The 10721-nt window shown below is 38.3% G+C and overlaps 1 protein-coding gene across 1 annotated transcript in view; it reads left to right on the top strand.

The window, feature by feature from the left end:
* The window catches only part of crls1 (cardiolipin synthase 1), an 8062-nt gene extending 1750 nt beyond the window's left edge, over positions 1 to 6312 (top strand). Inside the window, exons 3-7 of the mRNA XM_046064886.1 lie at positions 3187 to 3316; positions 3403 to 3488; positions 3659 to 3727; positions 4828 to 4919; positions 5743 to 6312. Coding sequence (XP_045920842.1) covers positions 3187 to 3316; positions 3403 to 3488; positions 3659 to 3727; positions 4828 to 4919; positions 5743 to 5836 — 471 coding nt within the window. The 3' untranslated portion in view covers positions 5837 to 6312. The remainder of the gene's footprint in view (positions 1 to 3186; positions 3317 to 3402; positions 3489 to 3658; positions 3728 to 4827; positions 4920 to 5742) is intronic.
* Positions 6313 to 10721: the final 4409 nt, after the last annotated feature.

Genomic DNA, 10721 nt, shown 5'->3' on the forward strand with positions numbered 1-10721 from the left:
ACTCAGGTAAAGTAGGACAATAGAACTGTAATGATCTGACATTTTAGTCGGTATATTTGCTCGTGAAACTGCAGTACCGATAAGTGAAACGTATGTTACAGGGAATTTAGAAACGGATGAGGTTATTTTTCAACTGTACTGTCTCTTCAGTAGATATCTTTAACAATTCTTTAAAATCTTATTATACGCTGGTGGTTCTAAACGTGGTTATTATGAGTTCTTCATTAATCTTAATAGTTGGTAAAAATGAGGGGTGAAAAAACTGTGTGCCTCCTCTTAAATAAAGAATCGAATCAGAACCCACTCTTGAAAAGTAGGTTGATGTGTCGGACACATACTGAGCTTAGAAATGTTTCTGGAATAGGTTTAGGCTGGTTTACCTGTTGGAACCACGTTGGCACTTATTACATGTCTCTGATTTATCTACCTCACTGTCGATCTATGGAGTAACGCATGTTTCTGATTTATTTTTCTGTAGTATGAGAACCCGTGGACAATCCCCAACTTTTTGTGTGTGTGTCGGATTGTGCTGGCTCCGTTTCTGGGACATCTGATCATCCAGCAGCACTTTAACCTCAGTCTCGCTCTGTTCGCACTGGCCGGAGCTACTGACCTGGTAATGCACTAAAACACTAGTTGCAGTTTTTCCAGTATGGAGCTACAACGCAGTGCTAAGTTCCGTACATTTTCATCTACGAATAATTGCAAATGTGTAAACCTCCAGCGCACCTGAAACTATGGGCAGAGTTAGGGACTGTCTCAAAAGTGCAATACCATCCATTTCAATCATCACATTTTTGTTTTTAAATATAAAAATCTCAGACAACTGCCAATATAGATAGTGATCACTCATAAACATTTCACAAATGTGAGTTTGTAAATTTTAGTTTGATTTCTGTCTTGACATGACTCAGAGTGACAAATCGGCTCACTCAGCCAGCCATGTTGCCAGACAGCCTACAAAATGATGGTCATTAAACATGTTTGATAATGATCAGGATAATCGCATACATGGTTAGTAGATCAGGATGGCGATTAAGAAGGGGGATGTGCCTACCTTCTCATTGCAAGTAGGCAACAACGCTCTATTATAACTGTGGATGTCCAATTCTGACATCTAGCAAACACCCAGCATGAGGTGGGCTTGACTCCAGGCCCATATTATTAGGGGTGATTACAAAACCCAAGGTTCGGATCATACCGTGGTTTTGGTTCACGGATCTGATAATTTTTCGGATCACCAAAAAAGAAGTTAGGGTTAATATTTAATCGCGCTATTTTGGCTCGGATAGCCGCCTCTTCCTGTCTGTAGTCACACTCAGCATCCTGAAATCTGTTTAGCTACACGTCACAAGTAATAACATATTAAGACTGAAGGCTACTGTGCCACAGATGGGCAAAAGACGGGAGCTGCTCTGGTGAGCAAGCAGAGCTGTGTCTCAAAGCTGCAGATACTACTGAAGCTGTTATAAACATCACAATCATATGATCTGTTTATATAATCACAAGCGGTCCGATGTCCCAGCTACACCACTGAAAATGCCCTAACTCACAGGGCTACAGGGTTTCAGTCAATTGTGGTGAAAGCAACGACTTTTAAAGGTTTAGTGTATAATATTTAGGAGGATCTATTGACAGAAATGCAATATAAATACTAGGGCTGACCCGAAATAGTTGAAGATCTGATGCTTTGATGGGCGGAGCCTGCAAAAAAACTCTGCACAAGACCGGTGAATGGCAGGCGATATGGTCAAGTTTAGCTTCGGCTCGCAATGGCCCTGCACAAGAAACACACATGGTTCGACTATCAGTCGACTATAGGCAGGACTTGACGATTATGATTCGACTATGTAAATCCTTAGTGGGGGACAGCCCTATAAAATACATAATTATGTTTTCGGTGGTGTATAAAGACATTACATTATGAACTGTTATGTTTTTATTGCCTTACAATGAGCCATTTCTATCAACATACTGGGACTGAACGATTAAATGCATTTGCAATATTATCGCGATATGATAAAACGAGATTTTCTAATCGCAAAGGCTGCGACTACGCTCTGGTCACAGGACATGCGAGAGTAAACCAGTCTGCAGAGGAAGCATCAACTGATACACATTACGCTGTATTGACTTGTTGTTGTACAATAGCCTTAAGCTTGACAGAAGCTGACACTAAAGAAACTTTAGTGTCGCACAGGGAATGCAAGTAGCACCCTCCACCCGCGGGTAACTTGGTTTTGGGTGAAATCGTTGGGCCATCCGCCGCTTTGACGGACAGGAAAAATTCACAACAGAAAGACACGTGTAGTAAGGTAAGCGTATTGTGCCAAAGTACACACAGCCACCAGTCAGCTCAGGAAATATCTGTGAAACGGCCTGGTTACAGCCAGTGCGCTGCTTACCAGCATCGGAGGCTGCTAGAGGACCACATGTACAATTTAGCACAAGAGCTGACAGTGTGTCGGCCACCGTAGATTCTCTTGCGCGCGCTTGGAAAGGGAAGGTTGAGCGTTGCATTCATGAGGTGTTTGAATAATTAATCTTAAATCTTTATTGCAATAGGAGAAATGAAGTGTATATGGGGCATAAAGATGGATACAGTACTTTGATTCGTGCAAAATCTCGTATTGCATGTACATATTTTACAAACGTGATTTGTAATATGGTTATAAAGGTTAGTTTGCTGTCCATGTAAATAAAACAAAATGTCTGCATGCATTGTATATATGCTCTGAAAATGCTAATCCAACACATCTTTGTAGCAGCATCCATGTTGAGCACATAAACGCACACTAAAGTCGGAAGAACAACTTCAGAACTCCGGAAATATGACCATCTGAGGAGTATGTGAATGCACCATGAGCTGCTGGTTGCAATTCGCAACCCTCACCACTAGATGCCACTAAAACTTGCACACTAAACTAAATTAGTTACTCTCCCCTAACCAAATCATTGACCTTTAAAAAAAAACATAGCCTGCACCTGTCTTGCACTGCAGCTCTGCATCACGATTTATTAGTCACTTTTTTTTACTCATTACTCATATTTATTATCACTAAATATTACTCTCAGATGGGTTATTGTTGGCATGAACTTAAGTGCACTCACCTGATATGAAAACTTATACGTTGCTACATTTGCTTGGTTATTAAAATGTGTCTAACTCTCTTCTCTTTGACTCAGTTGGATGGTTACATTGCGAGAACGTGGCCCTCTCAAAAGTCGGCCCTGGGCAGCGCTCTCGACCCATTGGCTGATAAGATTCTCATCAGTATTTTATATGTCAGTCTTACCTATGCTGAGCTTATACCAGGTATTGGACTGTATTTCACATGACAGTTCCAGCAGTGATTACGCCATGTTACAAGATTATTTATCATGTTGTTTGTTCTGTTTTAGCTCCACTGACGGCTCTAGTGATTTCTAGAGACATTGGGTTGATAGCTGCTGTGTTCTGGGTCAGATACAAGACTGTGCCTCCACCGGTGAGAGACTTTAAATTTCACTCTAAACAAGCACATTTGAACACTGAGCGTGTAATGTACAGTATTTGGTGCAAGACCTGCTAGAAGTAGAAAGTAATTTAAATGTAATCTGGCTTACAGTGGCTGCCAAATTAATCTACTTTTACAATCTCTCCCTCTTTTTCCTCCAGGTGACTCTTAGTAAGTTTTTTAACCCCTGCTACACCACAGCACAGCTCAAGCCAACACTCTTCAGCAAGGTGACCCACGCTAACACAAACCACCCACATACTCTCACTGTGTTCTGTACTGGGCTGGATAGTTAGCAATAAATGAGCCTTAAAACACAGCATTTAATGAGTGTGTGTGTGATAATCTTATTATTGTATTTTCTGGCTCTTTACAACCTGTGCAATCACCAGATGCAGGAACTGATAACCTGGCACAGTGCATTACAGAATCTGCACTAGAGCTGTAACAATTGATTATCGATTAATCGGTTTGAGTGGAAATTGTCTAATTTCAGCTTCTTAAATGTGAATATTTTGTGTTTTCTGCAGTCCCGCATGACAGTATTCTGAAAATCTTTGGGTTGTGGACAAAACAAGACATTTAAGGATGTGATCTTGGGCTTTGGGAACTGTGAATCAACATTTTACACCAATTTCTGACATTTTATAGACCATATAACTAATTCATAAATCGATAAAATAATCAATGAAAATGATCGTTAGCTGCAGCCCTTATTTGCACAAAATTCTACTGTAATTTTTACTTGAATGAAGAGTTGATGTTTATGGAGGTAGCAGATTACAATTAAAATCCGAACAACGTTATTGCAGAATTTTCAAAGAGCAATGTCATAATCAAATCAAAGTTAAAGTTTCATCACTCCCACCTAACTGATTATTGCTGTCTCCTTGACATAAAAGTCATCCCTTTAAAGTTTTAATACCCGAGTCCACGATACCTGGAATGGCAAACTCTGTAGCATGAATGCAGAAATCTGTTGTGCAAAATCTGACACATTAAAATTCATCGTCAAAATGTTCCTTTATGGCTCCACCACAAATCCTGCATAATTTATGTTAATACATTTGATTATGTATAGAATACATTGCTGAAAGAAATGGTGGCTGGCAGGAGAAGTTTTTCTTTTAAGCTGCCAGAAAGTGTTGTTTTGTTCTTGGACCCAGCCACAACTCTTGTCACATGCGCAAAAACAAGTTGTCCCAAAAAATAATGAGCTAAGCTTTATATGTTAGAGAAGCAGGTGAAAGGTTTTTGTGCCTTTTTGTTTTATTTTTTAATAATGTTTTTATTTTGACGTGTGTGTTGTCTTTTTTTTTTTTTTCCTCAGGTGAACACAGCCATCCAGCTCTTTCTGGTTGCAGCTTCTCTGGCTGCTCCAGTCTTCCACTATACAGACAGTGTCCCGCTGCAGTGCTTATGGTAAACCATACACTATATCACATGTATACAAACACAGGTCGCACACATTTGACTTTAATTTCCATAATGTCCTTTTCAGTGGAGTGGTTACAACACAAAATGTTTATTGTGCAAAGGGGTTTTGAGTATAAATGGTTTAATCTCAGTCAAGCACATAAATTGGGGTTAAGTGCACTGACTCATTTCAATCCACAGCTCCTAGTGAGTTGGAGTAGAGATCCTACTCAGGACAAACATTTTATTGTGTCACAGTAACCTACATTTTTATACAAATTCAGCAGACTGTTAGAACTAATCTTCACAACAACAGGCATCTCTGTTTTTCTTGCTTGTAAAACAGGAGCGTAAATGTTTGATTGTAATAATTTTTCAGTGGTTGATTTTAAAACACATTTTGTAAATGTATTAATTACATTTCTATTTAAATGGTGCAGTTTTTTAAAAAAAAAAGGTAAATTCATCATAAAATGTACCAATAAATACTACTTTCTTATTTTCTTTAATGCTGGATAAATGAAATAAAATTTAAAAAATTAAATTATAAAATTTCCCTTTTCTTCATTTAATAGCATGCATTGCCTCTCCCGCCATGTTTTTTCTTGGCACTACCATTGGGGGGTGCAAATTCACACATTTTCCCAATTTCATTGCAGAATTTATTATTATATTTAACAATTTATTAATTCCTCGCATAACACAATAATTATCTGGTAAGATGAGGAAAACTATGCTTTTTAAAATAAATAAATTTGACCAGTCAGATGGCTCGAATGAATCTGTTGTTTGAATTACAGTATATGTGATGTGTTGTATTACATTGCAGGTATGTAACAGCGATGACCACTGCAGCGTCGGGCTATAGCTACTGGCACTACGGCCGCAAGACTGTCCGGGTGCTAAACAACAAATCACAATGACAACCACACCAGGAAGCACCAAAAGGGCAGAACAAAAGCAGCGAACAGCCGCCGTAGAGATGCTGAACAGCCGTGGCAAAAGTGGACAGACAGATGGATGATCGCCAGGAGCTTTGAAATCAAGTAGCTGTGACAAACTATTTATGAGTTGCCAAGGCAATGACACACGGAAACCGACCGAGGCCGCAGATGGTTTACTGCAACACTACAGAAAGGCCTAACAGCAGCTCTGCCTCTGGACTGGCTGTGTGTCTAGAGAGACATGCACACAAATAGAAACGGCAAACACAAATATAGACCATCCTCCCGCCGACACAAACACAGATATATACTCAAACATATACGTATATGTTAAGTGGTCTGATAAGAGCTTTTATTTTTTCTTTAAATCAACAGCTTGCAAAGTCAGCCCAGTCAATGTCACACAATTGTCAGTTTTGTAAATCAATGATTTATGATTAAAAAAAAAAAATAAAGGGCTTTGGTTTGTCTCTGTGTGTGAGAGAGAGACTGTGTGAATGAAAAGAAAAATATTAAATCTTATGAGACACAAATCTGACAGTTTATCCACTGGAAATTAGGATTGAAGAATGGGTATAAAAATGTGATGACATGCTGCCAGTGTTGCATCAGGACCAACACACCCTGTTGGTCCTGATCCATGTGGTGGAATGTTGCAAATTATAGTCCTTATTCACTAGAGCTAAAACAATTATTCTATTCATTGATTAATCTATCAACATTGCCCTTTTGTGTTTTATATCACTGTAAATATTTAATATATTTGCGTAAATGGCAGATTAATCAATAGAGAAAGTAATTATTGGTTGTAGCCTTTTGATTGATTCGTCTGGGATTTTTATTTCTTTTTGGTTAATCACAAGTTGTCCATGCCAGTTCCCCTTCCTTTAGAGTGAAAGATCTTTAAGGCTAAATCTGGCACATTTGCATTGATCAATATCGCCCAGTATAGATGAAGAGGCCTCCTAAAATTGCTTATTTAGTTACACAAACACTCAAACGTCTTAAGATATTCCATATAAAATAATATAAAACAGACAAAATCAGCCAAACATCACATTTGAGCTAGCTCGCCAGCTCTATCCTGTGAATGTTTAACATGTTAGTATGACTTTATATGAGTTGTCAGTTTTCTCTAATTGTTTCAGCACTGCAGTATATGTCTCTTACTCAGTTGCAGCACTTGAATCTGAATGGTTTGCTTACTTCCCTGCTCACTGCTGTGTATTAAAATAACCACACATGCTGCAGTGCTCCTTTCAAGTCCTAGTCTCAGGATCAATAAGCCAGAGGTTTATCCAGCTACTACTAGACCTTTTTCACTGAACTCCTCAGGCGGGTTGTATCCGACACTGCTGCTTATTTTCCCTTCAAAAAACTTTTTGAACTCCTCCACATGTTTTCCAGCAATTTTCTGCACCGCTTGGGTAATGCTGTTTAATTAGCGCTTGTATGCCGATGACTGCCACGCTTGTGCGAACTGTTTTCGTAGCCTTGTGTGGGATGTCTGCTCATTATCTCTTCACTGAATAATTGAATAGAGTCTTATTCTAAAATGAGATATCCATCACTAGGAACAAATTGATCGCTACGCTCATTAAGTGACTAAAAAGAAGTTCTGGTGTCTTTTTTTTCTTCAGAGAATAGTAACTGAAGTCAATATTGGAAGTGTTTAATTTGAAAGTACTTGATGATGAAGTGTTTGGTATTAATTAGTTGTGTCTCAGATGAAAACTTAAAAAAAAATAAATAATCAAACTGCTCTTTTCTTTTCAAGCTCTCATCGATGAACATTTAAATTTGCCAGGCTGCATGTCATCATGATTGACAGCTTTTTATTTATATAGTTTTGATTCAGTCAGGAACGCTATTTGATTAGTCTAAAAGATAAAAGATTGATGTATGAATTGAAGCTGGAAAATATCTGATTTATTTTTGATAAAGACTCTGTCGTCTTTGTTTTAGGAGTTTTTACTTGAAATAAAATTTAAAACTTTTATGTGGTTAAAAAAAAAAAAGCCACTGAGCAAAATCCATGCAAAGTTAATGTGTGACTTCATGGTTTTTGTAATTATCTGGCCACATTGGAAAGTCATTCCTCAGAGAGCCTCGCATATACTGAAATCATATTAAGCTATTAGAATTATGTATCCATTAGCCTAACACTGCTCTGTTGATGTAAATGTTCTTTTCCGGTCGTATTAAAAAAATAATGTTTGCCCTCATCTCAGGAAATGACTCCCACTCGCCTTTTGAAATTGGAGTAGATTGAATGTAAAATGAAAGGATTATTTATCTGCTGGTCCAAAGCTGTTGTTTCAAGTCAGTAGAATAAGACACAGGTCAGACCATCATTACAGGGCGTCCTATCAGACAACACTACATTTCAGTGTTACTCATATGCAGCATTTAAATTACAAAAGAAAAGAAATACAATGAAGTAAAATGCAGCTTAATTGTGATTTGATTAAATATGCGTGATGGAGAATAGTCAAACCTGCCATGTTTATTTAAAATATCAATTAAATGAAGTCCAGTTTTTGTCTAGTAAAATAATAAAATGCTTCTGATGACTGCAGCAGCAATAAAACAAAAACTGATGTGGACACCTGTAGTGTCGCACCTCGAGACTGCAAAGCAGCTTTTCCCCCCCAAGCTATCAGACTTTTAAACTCAAATTCATCCCCACCACTGCTCCACTGAATATAGTTTATTTCTGTTTACCATTTCTATGATTGCTTTTGTATTACTGTATGTTGTAGTTACAACCTTTACAACCTGTTGTAATTTCACAAACAAACCTACCTTGTACTTGTATTTAATCTCGTCAGGTACTGCTAAAGTATCAGAACTCTGCAGCAAAACCTGAATTCAGTCTTGTTCCTTCATTGGGCCCGTTCACCCTGCTATGAGCATATTAAGGAAGCCACTGTAAGGCCTTTCTCAACCACTACATGGAAGAACCAGATAGATACTGTTAAGGTATAGTAGAGGCCGTGTTCACCCTCATCACTGTTTTCACTGTGGAGGAGGGAGATCCTGTAAGGGAAATCATATCAGGGCATTAAATTGTGTAATGCTGTATATTAGATTAAATATTTTGGAAATTGGATTTAGTCATATTCCATTAGGTTTGAGGTTTCTGTCTGATCATAGCTGCGTGAAGTGTCTATAAAACTTGATAAGCAATTAAAGCACATTAAGCATCAACATTTTGAACACAAGACCGATTGACAGATTGTTTGCAACAGCGACGAACAACAACTAATTCTTAGTCATTAATGATGAAGCACACAGTGATATTTTTAGAATTTATAAATAAAATTTTTTGTGACTAACTAACTAATAATCCAGTTTGTCTCAATGCGTTTTCTGTTAGATCCAAAAGCTGTTCAGAGACTATTTCCACCATGACAGGAATATTGTTTATTTGTAAGTGAAATACAGAATCCCAGCCTGTTTTGAAAATGTTTATGTGCAAAATATAGTTTACTGGCAATTTCAAAGTAACAGTTGTGCTGTCAGTCAATGTTGCATAACATGCTTTGTTGACTTACTGAAAAGATGCAGGCAAATTTGATCACTTCACTACAAAAGAGACTTTAGAAAGAAATCGGGTGACGGTGGAAATTATGTTAATTTGGCCCTGCTTTCAAAACAGTTTTGCAGAGAGAATTTATTATTACTTGTTTTTTAATGTGTTTATTTTATACATTTCCTTACTCATTCGTTAAACGCTGATCGTGTGTTTGTATTGTGTAACATACTTGTGCTTCCATTTTCAACTAGACAGAGATCTTAGACCGTAGATCTCCAGGGACCATCTTTGTTTTGAGAACATGAGTCTTGGTTTCAAAGCGGCAGCAAGAACCAGTAAGAGTAAAACAGTGATACAGATGATTTAGTGATGGAGGCGAGAGCAGCCAAATTTGGCTTCACACTTCACAGCCCGGCTCTCTAGAACCCACAGACAGGCTGAATCACACTAACAAGGACAAACTTTGGATCTGTGTGCTTATGTCAGCACGGCCCTCCAGCTACCGTTCACTGCCGCAGTCAATCCTGCATCAAGTGAGAGAATCCCGTCTCCAATAGAGCTAAAGAAAGCTTAGCTCTGCTCAATAGGATTGACTCTTTGTTATCCAATTTATTTTACTGAGCAGGAAATAAGATTCATTTGACACGGAGAAGGTAAATGCCAAAACCAGCAGAAATATTTTGCTGTTGTACATTAAGCTTAGCCAAAGGCCAATCAGGTAGAAAGCTTTAGATATGCTCCCGCTCTATTATTTATACCTTTTTCTCTGCTTACAACTCAGAAAGCTGACACTGCGTTGTCCCACTTTACCTGAACCAGTCTGATATTTCTCTGCTTTCCCTTCTGCTAAGAAATTGTCTTTGTCGTTCATCATCTTACCTTTCAAATGACTTCTGACCATGGTTTTGAAGTGGCTAACAGTGTGTGGGATTTCTGGTTCCTTTTCACTTGACAATAGTTTTTGGTCCTACACACCAGTAAACACTTCACAAGCACAGTTTTTGTTTCAGCCAGAATTTAAAACCATTCCTTTCTGGGCAACATCAGTCCATTTCAGTCCAGGCTCCGGTTCATCAGAGACACTGTCAAAAATGTTATCCATCTCCAGTCCAATGAAATTGTCGAAAATCTTGTTTTACACCAAAAACATCCAGCCCGACAATGGATGTTGCCATCCCTAGAGTGTAAGTTTTAGTGGCATCTAGTGGTGAGGGTTGAGAAATGCAACCAGCAGCTCACGGTACATTCACATGCACCTCAGATGGTCCCATTTTCTGAGTCGTGAAGTCGTTCTTCTGATTCCTGTGTGTGTTCATGTGCTCTTAA

Source organism: Micropterus dolomieu, linkage group LG12 (genome assembly GCF_021292245.1).
Source record: "Micropterus dolomieu isolate WLL.071019.BEF.003 ecotype Adirondacks linkage group LG12, ASM2129224v1, whole genome shotgun sequence".
Classification (NCBI taxonomy): domain Eukaryota; kingdom Metazoa; phylum Chordata; class Actinopteri; order Centrarchiformes; family Centrarchidae; genus Micropterus; species Micropterus dolomieu.